Source organism: Drosophila innubila (assembly GCF_004354385.1).
Source record: "Drosophila innubila isolate TH190305 chromosome 2L unlocalized genomic scaffold, UK_Dinn_1.0 5_B_2L, whole genome shotgun sequence".
In the NCBI taxonomy this organism is placed as follows: Eukaryota; Metazoa; Arthropoda; class Insecta; order Diptera; family Drosophilidae; genus Drosophila; species Drosophila innubila.
The window spans coordinates 808,973-825,825 of NW_022995373.1; the positions used below are offsets into that span (position 1 = coordinate 808,973).

General features: G+C 35.3%; 1 protein-coding gene across 1 annotated transcript in view; it reads left to right on the forward strand.

Moving 5' to 3' along the window:
- The window catches only part of LOC117782602 (neuronal acetylcholine receptor subunit alpha-7), a 61,526-nt gene that overhangs the window by 15,087 nt on the left and 29,586 nt on the right, over positions 1-16,853 (forward strand). The window contains 1 exon segment of the mRNA XM_034619621.1: positions 6,119-6,258. Within this exon segment, the coding sequence (XP_034475512.1) occupies positions 6,119-6,258 (140 nt within the window).

Genomic DNA, 16,853 nt, shown 5'->3' on the forward strand with positions numbered 1-16,853 from the left:
ACTTGATCCTAAGACTAAATCCAATCCTAGACTAAAATCCAAACGTACTTAAAGTATCCCCGATAGTTCTCATTTTAAGATTTCCGTACTTGCGAGAACCGAAATTGAAATAAGATTTTTGTTCTCAACTTTAGAAATTCCGAACTAAGACAGCTATTTAAAGTTACTCCATTTATATTTTGGTATCAATGGAAAGGTCTTCGAAATGCCGTTTGAATGATACAAAACTTTCCTTTTTCCATTAGGTACCCATTAAAGTTTTTAATTTTTTGTAAAAATCTACTTATTTGACTTTTTTCCCAGGGCTTAAGCAAAAAATGTTTTGATGCAAAAAGTTTTTCTAAGCAATTCTAATAGTGACTGCAAAAAATTTATTTGAAACTTGCTAAAAATTACCTATGTTATTTTGCACATTTTCCTCATTTTTCTACAAAATTTTTTTTGAGATCATCCCATACAAAAATCTTAAAAAATATAAGCGAATATATTTTTGAAACATTTTTTTTGCAGTCACTTTTTAAATTGTTTGGACAAACATTTTGCATCAAAACATTTTTTGTTTAAAAATCAAAAAAGTAGATTTTAAAATAAGTAATAATAAAAAATTTCAATGGGTACTTAATGGGTTAACTAAAGTTTTGTATCAGTCAAACGGCATTTCGAAGATATTTCCATTGATACCAAAATGTAAATGGAGTCACTTTAAATAGCGATGAGATTAAACTTTAGTTTTGTGTAAATACTTTTGACTACTCCTGTATAGTATGTATACTAAGCGAATCTTTATCACAAGTTTAAGCGCCTTGACTCGAAGCTGAGCATTTGCTATACACTTTTTTTTTTTTTTATCGTCATAAACTACTTTTATATATATTTCGGTGCGATCCCGATGATGTTATTGAAAAGGCAACATTGTGTCACCAATTTGAAAAACGGTTTGAGCCTGGTGAGTAAATTGAGCCGTTGACTGCTCACCACTGCTAAACCAGTTAGGGTACATATTTTTGTACGATCTCTTGAAATATTTTGTGCATCCCTTAGATAGCTATTCGTATTTTTATTGCATAAATTATGCTTTAAATGTTTAAGCGTCATCTTGACGCTATTAAAATTCTGAGCTTCATCTTGCCCTCTCCCATTCCCATTTCCACTTCCAATCACTCCCACTTTCTCGTCGCAGCCATTAGCAGGTGCTCCTCGCCGAGCTAAGTTGAGGTCAGCAGCCACATGGCCTCTCAGACAGCCCATCAACTTCAACGAGCCTAGCTGTGACCATCCCCAACCACCCTCCCTTACGTTTTATAACCCTGTCCACTCCGTTGTATCGGTTTTAGCCGCTTAAGTGGTTTGGCGCCGCGTCAGTTTTTATTTCGCTTTCAATTTTTAATATCGACGGACAGAACGAGTGCCAACTGGCGGAGCTGTCAGAGCTTTCTCGATGAAGAGTATTTAGATGGGCATTTCTCCTGAATTTTCGTGCATGTCAAAGAGTCAAATATGTTATGCTTATTTTTTTTTTTTTTTGTCTATTTTGTATAGTATATGTCAAATGTGCTTACTTATTTTTTAAGGCTATCACAAAATTCACAGTCATCTATAGTGTATTTTTTCGTAGGACTTAAAATTTAACGGTTTAATGATAACATATGTATATGTATAATAAAATCATCAGTATTTTCTTCATATACGTGTTAGAGTACTCGAAGTTCGACTTTTATGAGTTGTTGTGCTTTATCCTTCCTTGCTATTTAGTTGTTGCTGTTGCTTAAGCTGTTGTTCCTATAATTGCTTCTGCCTTTTGTAGTAGGCTGAATTTCAAACCAAATGTGTTTCTTTTTATTTTGGGCTTATTAAATTGTCTTCTGCTATGTGGTCGCTCCATGTAACTGACTTTGTCTCCTCATCCTCCTCCTTATGCAAAGGCACGGTCACGGTCTGGCTATTGTCTTGCTGTCGCAGCTGTTGCCGAATTTTGTTAGTTTGTTGTTGTGGTTGTTGGTGCAGTGTGAGGCAGCGCTGACTTTGTGAAATAGCAATTACTTTTTCATGCTTTACTGCAATAAAATTGCAATTTTTTGCGGCCTGCCGCAAAACAAGCGAAGCCAAACAACACGAAAAAAGAAAAAGATTTGGGGAATAAGTATAGACGGCGAACGGAAGTGGAGCCATTGAATAGGCATTTAAAATGAACGCAATTTATGGTGGCTGCTACCAAAATTTAAGGCCGCAAAACAGGTCATGACTACAGCAGTTAAATGTCTCTTCATGTGAGTCGTTACTGAGTGTCGACTCTAAGGTGAATAAAGCTTAGTGAATAAATTTATCAGCTTTATAGAGGGTACATTTCAATTACATCTACATTTCAGTTCAAGTAAAGTTATTTGCATTCAAGCGTCAGTTTCTGCATATTCATTAGTCAAGTTTTTTGCTATAACAATGCGAATAAAAGAATAACAAACAAAAGTTTTAGCAGTAAAAGTGTATGATTTTTTTGTAAATTGAAATACAAAATATTGTTATCCATCTACCTCTCTTTGTGACTATCTCTTTTCACAGCTTGAAGTATTTGTTTTATTATTTCATTCATTTTGACACTTCATCAGACGTTGGCCCTGTTTTTTGTTTTTGTTTTTATTTTTATTCTATTTTTTTTTTGTTTTTTTGCTGCTCTTGTTTGCTTTGTACTCTGATGTCAATGCTTTGCCTTAAAGGCTTACTGCTGTTGCTCCTCTCCCTCAGTACCGGAGCCTCCATCCATTGTCAGCCAACTCTGCTCGTTAGTTGCCACGCTTGAGTCCCCTGCATTGTGTTTAAGAATTTTTAATTTTTAATGCAACTGAAACTCGCGAGAACAGAATAAAATATGCAATCGTGCAAGAAATTCAAATACAAGAATTTTCCTCATCTTGCACAACCTTTTAGCGCGCACACAAAACGTCTGCGAGCTGCCTGGAAAAGGACTAAATGCGAATTAAAACTAAGTAAAAAATTTATGCGCATAATTTTTGAGATGTTCACTTTGTATGTTAATCGTGTGGCATAACATTTATCAAGTACAAAAACACAAAAACACGAATGTAGGTTTTTATCTTTACTATAAGAGTACAAGAATTTTTTTATTTATTTTTTAATTAATAGTCGGGTTAAGTTGACTTAATAAATGAAAGTACATTTAAATTGTCATTTTTATGCTAGTCTCTGATCGAGCTCTCGGGCAAAAACAAATCTTACAGTTAAAAGGCTTTCTTTAAGAGTAATAGAAGTCTACAAATATGTCATCCGCAGCCAAAAAACTACGAATTGATCAAAAGCCAACCGACTGCATCTTTAAATAAAATAAGTTTTACTTTATTTTTGTTATAAATTACTAGGGGGCTCTGCCCCCTGATCGGGGGCTTTGTTCGCTCGCTCCGTTTAGCTGGCTCGCTTTGTTCGCTGTTTTGACAAGCAATTTATAATTTTTCCCTTTTTCCCCCTATTTTTGTATTACTCTCATTTCATTTTGTAATTTTTGTCATGGGAATAAAGTCTAATTTGACCTGAAAATAATCTTAGTTTTTCGTGATAGTCCACAGTTTAGAAAATCTATTACCAATGCTATTGATTTTTAAAGACGATTCGATGTAGCCCCATCTGTCTGTCCGCCTGTTTAAACGCTTCGATCTCGGAGACTATAAGACCTAGGGACTTCAAACTTGGTATGTACTTTCCTGGATACTGTACGCAGATAAAGATTGTTTTTTTTTTTTTTGTATCTGACCTCCAGATTATAAATCTGCCATTGGATCGATAGATCAAAAACTATCATTTAGTATGATAAACTTCTTGGTCTTTTATATTTCTCAACCAATCTGACACAATATACATTGGGCTGGTATTATACATTCTGAGCAGATTTTCTTTAAATCAGACCACTATGTTATACAGTTGCCATAGTAACAATCGCTAATAATTCAATTTTTTGTATACAATATTTGTTTTAAATTTTTTTTTTATATATTTTACCCAAATTTATAGAATATGCATTAAGGTTGTTCTAATATATCCATATCAAAGTTGGTTCAAATCCTCCTCCGAACCTCACTGCGAGCAAGGGACCCCTGTTTGTCAAATTTATTTCTGTCTGTATGTATGAATTTGTGTATGTATGTGTGTATGAGTGAAGTTAAATTTAGATAGTTTTCATTTTGCAAGGATTTAAGTGATGAGCCCGTGTACTTTTCTTAGTGGAGTTTTGGAGAAGGATCTCTGATGGTTTGGCCGCAGGTCGTTTTCAAGCACATATTGAAAATGAACGTATTGCATTTGCATTGCGATTAAAGTTGCAAAAGATTCATTTTTTAATAGAGCATAAATAAAAATAAATAAATTTGTTAACATTTTTAAACATATTATTTAATAATGTGAAGTGCGGCTATAATATTTTGAATGGTCTTTCAAACTCTAATCTTAAAATTTTTCTAGCTCCACTCTTTCTATGCATACACTGAAAAAACTGGGTGCGGCCATGTATTTACAACAAAGTTTATATAGATAAAGGGCCCTTTTTTTATCTTGCTGTCAACCTGACAGTCTAGACAAATTTACCGATAAGGGCAATTTGTTGATAATAAAAAAACAATTATAATCAGGTGTGTTCTACAAATCTCTAAACTTACGCAGCGTACGGATTAATAGTGGTCAATTTTTTGTTATCAGTTAAGCGAAGCATTTGAATAAATTATTGTTTCTATCTTAAAGAGAATAAAATTTTCTTTTAGGGAAAAATAGTTATGAATAGTCAGTTATGAAACTGCATGATAATCAAAAGCAAATAAAGTGCATTTGTTAAGCAAAATACTTCATCAATGAAATTAATAGCAATTAATCTTAATTGCTGCTGCAAATAATCGCTGGAAATGCATTAGAGAATTGACCTACTCACTATGGCGTATCTGTCTCTCTCGTGCTTTCTCCATCATTTTATGAAAGTGCTGCACAGAAGAGTTGGAAAATTTTCGAGCTTCACTGTTACGCCCTTATTTTTTTTACCCATTTTCGCATTAAGCAGCCACAAGTGGCGAATTATTAATAGTGAATCCTTGTACACTTTTCTTGAATTTTTCGTGCCACCACTCGCCGCACTCTACTTCCGGAATAAATCCGACACTTACTGCTACTTACAGCTAGATTTTTGCTATTCTTATAATAGATTGTGGCATGCCACAAAAGAAACTTGCCGCACTAAAGCACACTCTTGACTCTGGCATGAATTGTCTGCCCCAATTCTGGCGACTCTCAAGAAATTATCAAACTGTTCAAGATATATATATAGAGAGAGTGAGAGAAAAAGAGACAAAGAGAAAGAAGAGTAGAGACTGTGCCCCAAATCGTTACCATTCTTAGTTTTCTTTGGCATTTTCGTTGCATGCATAAATAATTCGACGATGACGATTCAGCCTTCGGCAGACAAATTACGAGGCGTATGAGCGTTTTCTGCTCCCTCTCCACTATAAGGTGTTTGTGCGAGTGTGCGTGTGCTTGTCTGTGAAAGAGACAATTTATTATCTCCAAGAAAACGAGCAGTCCAACCCTAGAAGAAAACCAGAAAATGTGTGTGTTATAAACTTTTGGCTCAATAAAAGTTTTCCTTTGTTAGTTGCAAGTCAGAACAATAGAGAGACAGAGGTCGACAGGAAGATAGAAGGGCAAAATGACACGAAGTAGCATAGAAACATATGGTGAATAAAAAGACCAAAACCAGAAAGTAAAAGTTTTTCAGCATGCTCAGATAGAAATAGAAACAGGAACAGAATCAGTTGGCCAAGTTGCCAAACCAAAAAAAAAAATTTAAACTTTAGCATATCATTAAACTTCCAGTCACTTCCCTCTCTCTGTCTCTCAGCATCGGCCCCACCCACTCACCCTGTACTTTTGTCTCTTGTTCCATTTGACACACAAATTATTGGTGTTGATTTGCGGTGCTATTGTTAAATTACAAACACTTGCAGCGACCCTCTATACTCATTTTCACATCCCCTCAATCCCTATTATAAATACAGTCTGATCTTTACAAGTGCTGCATGCAAAGTTCTACAAGCTAATTTAAATTTTATCTTTTGTTTTCTATCCATTGCAGTTTGCTTAGCTGGGTATCATGAAAAGAGACTGTTACATGATCTATTGGATCCTTATAATACACTAGAACGTCCGGTTCTCAACGAATCGGACCCGTTACAATTAAGTTTTGGGTTAACTTTAATGCAAATAATCGATGTGGTAAGTACAAACAAATCAATCCAATTCTAAACAATTTAAATTTATTATTAATTGACAATAAATAGATTAAATTTAGAACTAAGAATAAAGTCTCATGCAATGTTATTTTTAAGTTTCTCTTATATCTCTAAACCCTTTTGAAAGCTTAAACTTTCTTTAATTTGGTTTCATTGACATATTTTTGTAGGCACTGTGTCACTAAGTGCTGAACCACAATTTGTAAATGCAAAGACTTTTTAGCCATTTATTAAGAAGCTACCATTTAAATGAATAAAATACCTTAAATTTCTTAAAGAATCTTAAACTTTAACGTAAAAGTAAGTCTTCATTCAGACCTAAACAGAAAGAAGGTGACAAAAACCGATGACACCATTTCGTGCACTGTGCAGGAAAAGTGAATTGCCAAGAAAGTGAAATTTTAATTATTTGCTTATGTGTGCGAATGTGTGTGCTCATGTGATTGTGAGTGTTCCCTGAATGACAGGTTGACTTGAGTTCTCCTCTGGCTGACTGACTGACTGGCCTGGATGCAGACAAGACGCACACAACGTGAATGCCAGGCAGTGTCGAGTAAATTACATGCAACGTCATGTGGCGTGTGGCATTTGGCTCATTCTCACCTTTAGTCAACGGGAAGCGGGGTCTTGATGGTACTACGGAATTGCATGTTGCATTCATTGGGGCAAAGTTTGTAATTTTTATCTTTCTTCTTCACCTTTTTGAAGCGTAGAGGGCATCAAAAGGTGGTGGCAACATTTGTTATACATCAGCTTTTGCGTAGCGTTTGCTTTTGTTAGTGAGACAACCTCAATTCATATTAGATTTCTATGTGTATGTGTATGTATGTGTGTTTGTGCGTGTGTGTGTGTGTGGGAGAGTTTTTGTTGCTGCCTGCCAGCCAGTGTCCCGGCCAAAGTTGGGATTCAGCAAAATGGAGCGCACAAATAAAAGACTCCGCAGCAGGGACTAGAAGTGGGAGGTATATGAAGGTGGAAAAACCCCTGTAGGATCCGATGGCATGCAGTACCGAAATAACGGGGAAATGTTCATGTAATTGGAATCAGCTACATCTTCTGTATGAAAGATCTTCACTCTTCATTACTACAAAATACTCACCCTTTTTGATTATTTTGATTTTGATTTCATAATGAAATAACACACCAATTTCAACAATGAAAAAACACCCCAATTTTGGTTGTTTTTTTTTTTATATTTCATTATTTTTTATTTAATATCTAATATATATAATTCGGGTGTTCTGTTTTATAACCAAAGGTAAAAAAAAAACTCGAAGTAGAGGGCGATTTATCATGAATTTAGAGGTCAAAATAAGTTTCGGGACTCGACGAGATTTTTTTAAATTGATTATTAAAGTTTCAAAAAAGAAATTAACTTATTTATTGTTGCTTTGTGCAACTTTTCACTATTATGGCCCGTTTACCATCACAACTTTTCTATCTGATGCGTCAATAAGTGGGCCGTAGGCTCACTAATTCCATTAATTATACTTACCCAAAAATTAGTTTTGGGGCCTTATTTCATTTCGAAATGCGTTCACAATGAAACAAGACCCCAATTTTTTTTTGGGAAATAAGGCCCTATAAAAGGAAATAACACCCCAAATGCTATTAAAGATCGTTGTTGTTTCTTCCTGTATAATATTTTATGGCCTTAATTCGTTCTTTTTTTTTTTTGGGGCGGTATTTCATTGGGGCCTTATTTCAGAAGAATTCGTTATTGGTCGATCCTGCATATAATACAACTTCAATGTTTTACATCAGGGAAGGATCTGTCTTATTTGTAGAAAAGCGAGGAGCGTCGCTGTACTTGCTGCAGGTATTTCGTTAATCCCATACCAATAATCTTCGGCTGCCCGCGGGTAAAAGTGTCTGGCTTTAAATATGTTGGCTGCTAAGTGCTGCAGATCGCTCCTCGCCAAATATGACAGTTTTCTGTATAAAATGTCTGACGGGGTCCCAGTAATAATTTTGAGAATGTGTGCCCGTGCAATTCCTTCTATTAAGTCTGCTATTTCCTGCAAAATGAGTAGTAGTAGTAATAGTATATGCTTTTGTTGTGTGCAAAACATACAAATAATGACAGGAAAGGGAACACATTGCCAGTTCGAAATTTGGAAGGCTAAATGTCTGCACTTTTAAGAGCAGAAAGTCTGTTAACGACTTTGAAAAAGCAACACAGCGTAGTAGGCTCTGTTTTTTTTTGCAATTATTAAAGCGAAAGAAGCAGAACTGTACGTATGCCAGCAAGCATTACTGATATAGCAGGAAAGTTTAAAGTTTAAGTCGGTTGCGGATGCCAAGGAATTATTCGCAGAAATTTGTAAGTTACAATGAAAACTTATTTTCAGTACATCTACTTATGTTTCTACAACTATCAGAATATCCTTCTGATGGCCGTTCTTATGGACGATGTCATCTCATCATGGAAATTAACTATGGCGGATCAGTTTCAGAGAAACAATTTTAACGTATTATTTTCACATTAGCAACCAAGAGGGAGGGGGTTAATTTTAAAGAGCTGCACAAAATATTTTGAAATTCTACTTCACTACTGTACAGTACTTCCAAACACTTTGTTCTAGTGCAGCTTTGGCAGCAAACTTCTAAGCTCAAATATTTTGTTTTAAAATAGAACAAGCACAACAGAATATGAAAATTCTCATTACAGTGCTTGACAGTGCTTGGTTTGCCATTTTATCATGAACAGGCTGACAAAAGAACAACGATGGTAAATTGTGCAAATTTATTTCGAAACTAATGGTTCAGTTCGCGAAGTTTACCGCAAGCTCCGTCCATTTTATGGTCGACATAATCGTCCATCAGAGCAATTAATTCCGTTAACCATGGATCGCACTACGTTTACTTTATGTGATAACACGCATCCGCAGAGACCTCGAACAGTGCGCACCGAAGAAACAATTGTCGCTGTAGAGAAAAGTGCTGAAGAGGACCCGAATGAATCGATTCGCCACCGTGCACAGCAATTGGAGCTTTGTCCAAAAACTTTATGGAAGAACAAGCTTTTTCAAGAATTAAAGCCGCGAGACCATGCAATGCGTCGTGATTTTGGTGTATGGGCCGAAAATGAGATTGATCTCGATGCTGATTTTCAAAGCAAAGTTTTGTTCAGTGATAAGGCTCATTTTTGGTTGAATGGCTACGACAACAAGCAGAATTGCCACATTGGAGTGAAGATAATCCACATGAGACCCTTGAGACGCCATTATATCCACACATGCCGGAAATCATATTTAAATATTAATAGCATAAAATTATCATTCCAATAAAGCCAAATTGATGGACATTTTAACGATTTTCATGTGTTTGATTTAAATTCGAAGCTCTATATACCCCTAAAAAAAACACCCTTTACATGGTACAAAGTATAAAATAAACGTATATAAATATATATGATACAAACTCAAAGGTTTTCATTTCTTTGTAAAAGATTTTTAAAAGTACTGCGATATACTTTTTTCCGAATGCCATGCGATTCTGCCTTCTACTTTCCACATTCTAAAAGGTGGTATTTGTAAATGAGAAATGGAACGGGAAACGAACAGAAGTACGTTTTGGAAGTAAAAGTTTTTACTGGGGTAGGCTTTCTGGGGGCACTGTTGAGCAGGTAGGAAGGAAGGCAGGCGTTGGGGCAGGCTGGGGATTTGCTTCTGGCTCGAAACAGGCCTAGAACTGCGCATTCACTGGCGCGTAACACTGCGAAAAACTTAAAAGAATTCACAATACATACACAACATTCACACACACACAAACACATACACATGGAGACATGCTAATAAAATGAATACATAAAATTTGCCTATGTGTTGTTCACACCTGCCGCTACAATACATAAAAGTTGAACGCAGAAATGAAGTACGAGTTGCTGCTTTTAATATTGCTGTTGTTATTGCAGCTGTTTGTTGTTGCTTTTACTGTTTTTGTTGCTGCTTCTGCCACAGCTCGTGCAGTATGAAGTTGAAAACAAATGGGGCACAATGCGTTAGCCAAAGTTGTTTGTTGTTTCTGGCGCTGCGCTAAAATTGTTGGCAGTAAGACTGCAGCTTGCACACTCGAAACGCAGCAGCAATAACGCACAGTGTGCGATTTTGACGATCTGGCGTAACGATATTAAATTTTTCGATCGTTGGAATCTACCAAAATGTTATATCCGTCGATAATTTTAATAAAAATGTTATCTAAATATTTTTAATCGATATTTTTGATCAGTTGTGAGCTTTTAAAGTCTTGTGAATAAAGCAATTTCTAGCCGCAAAATTTCTGATATCCAATTTTGTGACGAACAAAATTCATTTTAATCTGAAATTTTAAATAAAAATATAAATTAACAAAAAAAAAGCGAAAATTGTGCAAGAAAGCTCACCATTTATGCGCACAGTGCCGAATGCCAATTTTCGCTTGCTTTTTATTTATTTATATTTTTATTTAAAATTTTTAGATTAAACTGAATTTTGTTCGTCACAAAATTGGATATCAGAAATTTTGGGACTAGAAATTGCTTTCGTCACTAGACTCTTACCTCGTGTAGGATATTAACAGCGTTACCATACCAATTCGGAATGAAAAACCCTTTTTTTCGACAAATTTACGTTTTTATTTTCGTTTTACCATAACGTAACGCTTGGACGAACAGGGTACAGTTATTTTTAATTTTTTTTTTTAATAAACCAACAAATTTATTTAGGAAAATCCGTCCAAGAAGTGGCTGAGTACTTAGATTAGCTAATTGAGGAGGAAGAAAGCTTTGGGAAACACATTGACTTTATTTACCTTCTTCCACCTGCCAAAAGTGGAAATGAAAGTGGCGAAGATAATGCCACATAAGATATATGATATAGTGCACCGATTAGATCCAAATTTGGTCATATATATCAAGGCGGTGCCCCCTTGTTGGATAAAGCTGTGATTATTTGATGGATAATGCTGTGTTTATTTGACTTTTTCTTAAATATTAGTGTTTTTTAGTATTAAGAATACCTGTACCCCTTTGGTCCTAGCGTTACCATATGACAACAGCCGAAAAAAAGTTCCTGTCGATTATCCTGGACGAAAAAAATAATGTTCTTTTCGGATTTATCGACCTCAAATTTACCTCTCCTGAAAGTTTTATGAAGAAACTCGAAGAAAAGTTGCTCAGGACGATTCGGGTTAAACTTAATTTTGTTCGTCACAAAATTAGATTTTTGAAATTTGGGCGTTAGAAAATGCTTTTGTCACTGGTCACTGGCTTAAAAGATAATTAAACTTGAAATTTTTAGTGGATTTCTAAAAATGAAATGTAAAGTCAGTTTGTTTGTCTGTTTGCATCAAAGCGCTAGAATACCTTAGATGTAATGATTGGGATTTATTCCTCTCAAAAAAATCAAGGTTTGTTTGTTTTACGACTTTTGGAAAAGCCCTATAGTTTATCGGGAAACGGTAAGTCCCGCTAAATCCCCCGCAGTTTACAAACTATAGAAGCTACAGATATGTGCTATATGTCTGTAGAAAGGTAAGTTTGAGGGGTGTTAGGCGCACCTTTAAACTTTTTTTCTAAAGCAAGGGTGCTCAAAGCTGCCTTATGGATGTGCGCACACCAATACAAATAAAATAAATCGCACGCACACATGAAACTTTTTTTTTTTTTTGCTTCAATATGTACACTGGAAAAAAATAGGAGCATGTTTTTTCAAGTCAAAAAATGAAATTAAGAAAAATCCAAACAAAGTGAAGTTTTTCGTTTTCGGTGTATACGAAACAATATGGCAACAACAAATTACATTCGGACTAGCGACAAGTCACTCTTTCAACAACAAAGTCTATGAAATTGTTTTTGCTGAGCTCGGCGACATGTCCGAAAATGAAAAGAGAGCGAATGCGTAAAATTGTTTTTGTTTTGTTTTGAAATGCGAATGCGTAAAATTGTTTTTGTTCTGTTTTGTTTTGAAAGGATCGAAAGGAACGGAAAACGAAAAGTCAAAAATTGTTTGTGTAATTTTTCTATGTGCACTAGGAGCCTACTAATGTGTAAGCTCACACACTTCCATATGCTATGTGCACAACAAAAACAAACGTGCGTCGTGTGTATAGGCACTGAGCACCCCTGAAAAATAAGCTACAGATATGTCCTATATATCACTGGAAAGGTATTTTAAGGACTTTTATCTTTACATCCAAGCTATTTTTCTAAAGTACTCAGGTAACATTTTACAGGTTAAATAGGGTTTTTTTAGCTTAACTTTTGGCGGTTTCTGACTAAACGACTTTCTGTTTATTTTCAATATATAGTAATACGTAAAAATTCGCGTTTTTTTGTATATGATATATACATTTTGACTGAGGGGTTTGGAAGATATTACCTGTTAACTGAATATATACATTTTTTGATCGCTCGATAATCACGTTCTGGTATGAAATTTTTTTTCTTTTTTTTGAGATATTTAAACCAATCTGACAGATAATGCATTTAAGTCAGATTTATACGTCCTGACCAAAATTGGTTCAAATCGGTCCACTATATCATATAGCTGCCATAGGAACGATCGGTCAAAAATCACGTTTTAGTACCAAAAACTTTTTTGTTTTTTGAGATATCTCAATCTGACAGAATATTCATTAAAGTAGGTCTTTTACACTCCGACCAAACTTTATTCAAATCGGCTGACTATATTATATAACTTAAAACTATGAATCAAAAATGTAACGCCTTAAATCTTCGGCGTGCCAAACGGCTTCAAACTGCCTAAGCACAGGACATCCTGCTTTGATGTATTTGTAAATTGATTTTTAAATTTGGAGTAAGCAAATTAATAACCTTAATTCAAAGAATAAAAAATTTCTGATATCTTATATATTTTATATATTTTGTATATTTTATATATTTTTATTTTAAATTTATTAATTAAATTAAGTATTGTTCGTCACGAAATTGGGTAACAGAAATTTTGGGGCATGAAAAGGCTTTCGTCACTAGACTTTTACCTCGTAAAGATGTTTTTTTTGAGGATAAGACATTGTCGTATATTATTAATTTTAATCTTAAAGCATACACTAGTATGTATACTAAAATTAAGCCAAATGTCATTCAATAATGGTGTATTTTGTTGATAAGCGACCTTTCAGAATAGGTGCTGATTTAACCAGCGATCCAAGCTTAACGTCATCTTTGCGTCGCTAGATCCAGTTGAAAATTTTGAAGTGCGACAATGAAAAATAATTATCCCAAAATGTACTTGTACTTGTATAGTAATAGTTTCGTACTAAAAACGTTCTTTATTTAACTTCCTTTCAATTTTGAAAAAACTATTTTAAATACAAAAAAAAACTATTTTAGTACAAATAGCTCAGTTGTTTCTGGAGGTATCTTCACGAGAGTCCCGTAGTATATATTTGCCATGGTCTTATATATTTTGACTAAGTTTGGTTAAAATCTGACTACTATTTCGGACAGCTGTCATAGAAATGTGAATTCGAAATTCTAAATTTCAGATCGCATCATACTTAATTCAAGATTTTTAGTACACAGCAATCTTTGATTTTAAAAGCGAAACGGTATAAATTCAAATACGGTCGTATTTTATTTTAGAATGGCATATTTTTCTGAGTGTACGTCCGTCCGTCCGTATAAACAAACTGAAAGTTCCAAATTTGGCACAAAAACATCCGTATACCCCATGCAGATCGAGTTTGTTTTTAATATTAGCTACCCCCCTCCGTCCCGCAAATCGCGAAAAACCAGCACGCCCAGAACTTTTAAGATAATATGTTTTTTTTTGTGGTAATTAACACTATCGTTTATTATTAACTATTATCCCACTGAATCGCAGCAAGGTCGGACAAGTAGAACGGCAGTAATGGCGAATTAATGTTTTCAAAGCAGTTCATGTACATATTTTTTTACTTGTACTTGTGGAATGCTTCTAAATGCATTGAGAGATGGCTTAATCTTACTTATTCTGCAACGATAGGGAATCGTTATAGTGTTAATCTGAAATACTATAAATCTTCAAATTTTCACAAATTTGCACCCATTTCGGACACATTACACTTATTTACACCTAAGAAAAAAATATTTATGCGCATATTTTTAATTTTTAAGTTTGCATCTCTCTCTCTCCTTCCCATTATATTTCCCCCGGGATATTGAGGCGTTTGACACTGGCAATATTTTAACTGCCAACTGCACTAGTGCTTGCAGTTGCATTTGCATATTTTACGTGTTCGCTGAATGCAGGAAGAGGCAAAGGAAGATCAAAAAGGAGAGGAGGGGTTGGTCTCAAAGCAATTTGAAGATTTAACACCTGACAGCTGCTTCAGCTGCTGTTGGCAGTTGGGATTGGGGCGTGCCAAGGACATGAAGCAGCTTGCAAAGGCCAAGCAATGTTGTCTCAAGAGCAGCAATTCAATTTAAGGCAGCTACAAAACTGGAACACCCATAACGAGTGTGTGCGTGTATATGTACATATGTACGCTCGCAAGTGTAAAGCATCATCAATTCAGCTGCTTATCAGTGAGACAGTCAACGTCTCTTATCTGTCAAGTTGCCAAGTGATTAAGCTTTAAGCATGCCAAATGGAACTGGGATCTGGTAAAGCGAGCGTGGCGAGCCATGGCATCAGGACCTCGTTCGAATCGCAAAGATAATCGCTGCTCTGCTATTTGATATGCCGTTTTATCACTACTGATTTAAACTGACGGCTGCAAGTAGGCAAGAATATGACCTATGTAATCGCACTCCCGGGAGGTCAACTGTTAAAGGACACACGGCAAGAGCGAAATGAAAAGTGCAACAATAAACGAGCTACTCGTACAAAACAGAATGAATCCTGCTAACAATGCTGTGTGAGGTGCAGCGTGAAATTGCATTTGAATAAGTCACAAGTTATGTGTCACATTGTATCACTTACATTCACATATACACGTATATACAAACACATAGTCAGAAGGCGAACAATGAAATGCGGCGTCACAACGCAGCTGCCCTGAAAAGTATGCTATGAATTATATGTTGCCCACCTTTGTTTACCTGTTGGCATAGTAAAAATTAAAAATTGCTCAATTTAGAATGTTATCATGCTACTGCAACTGGCTCCAGTTTCTACTCCTATTTTTGTTGTATCTGGGTCCATGATGTGTCCTTTTCAGTGGTCACCTACTAGTTACATATTCAAGTCAATTTAGACATCGTTCCTGCTGTCACTTTCTGCTTTGCAGTCCGGACATAAAGGAACCACAGAAATTTATTTTCTTAGCTCCATGCAAGTATTGCGTCAAATTAAAAAGGCAAACTTATACACACACTAACAGACTCGCACAATCTATCCAACACTTCCAACATGCTGGCATACTTTCGACGTTTTCAATGCATTTGGCTTTGGATTTTACTTGGATAGGAGTGCTACAGTTGTTCTTTAGTCACTCGCCCTTTGATTAATGCTGCTGAATGTGCAAATGACTACGATATGTGTGTGTGTGTGTGCTATTTCTTTCTAATGTAAAAGTTTGTCAAAGCATATGTTTTTGCAGGAATGTTGTTATGTTTCTGTATAGAGCATTGCTCAATGGCCTGTATAAGTGTTTTCTCAAACTGTGACAGAACTTCGACAACAAATGACACAGCTCCTCTCAACAAGCGAGCGCAGATGAAATGGCCATCAACTTTCCAGCTTTTATCATACACGCAGTATCTTTTAAATTAATTCAGCAATTATATTAAATTCGTGTAGCAAAAATTTAAAGAATTTAGCACATTTTACATTGATCGTGATATTAAATTCAATCAATTCCTTCTACAATGAGGATAACTATCTCATCATAAAACAATCATAACCAACTACTTTGAAGGGCTATAGTTGAGTGCGGCTCGAGGGAGGCTAAAATTGACACACAATTTTAAGCTTTACTTATACCTTATAAGCTTTACTTATACTATATTACCCTATGTTGATGTCGCATTCGTTTATGTAGTTCTTCACCTAATTAGCTCGGTACCCAAAGAAATGGGTACTAGAGCCTATTAGATTCGTGACAATTATGGTACACTACTTTGAACACCTTTATCTCCGAGACAATACAAGTTAGAGCAACCAAATTTGGTGACAATACTCCGAGGATGTTGACCTATATCAAGTTTATTTTAAAATTTGGTCACTACTACTTCCACCCACGTAAATGATATAAAATCTAATCGCAAGAGCCAGCGCCGTTTCGAGGATAAGATATGATATTAGGGGCGCCGATATTTCAAAAAGAGTTTGAACCTAGAAAAAATTTGAGGGGTTGAGTCTGAAAATGAATCAGAAAACGAAAAGTGCGAAAACAATTTTAATATGTGGCTGCAGATGTGAATTTCGAATTCCATTTTTAGAATCAATCGAACCCATCATTTAGCAACTAAAATTGAGATTTGAGGCACTTTTTATTGTTTCTGATGATTTGAATTTATAAACAGAACTTTAACACTAAATCCAAATTGGACAGTGAACTTGAAAAGCATACAATGAATTTGACAACCATTTTTTAACGATTCACATCACATCCTTCACATCACATCAGCATTAGCACATCGTTTATTTAGCA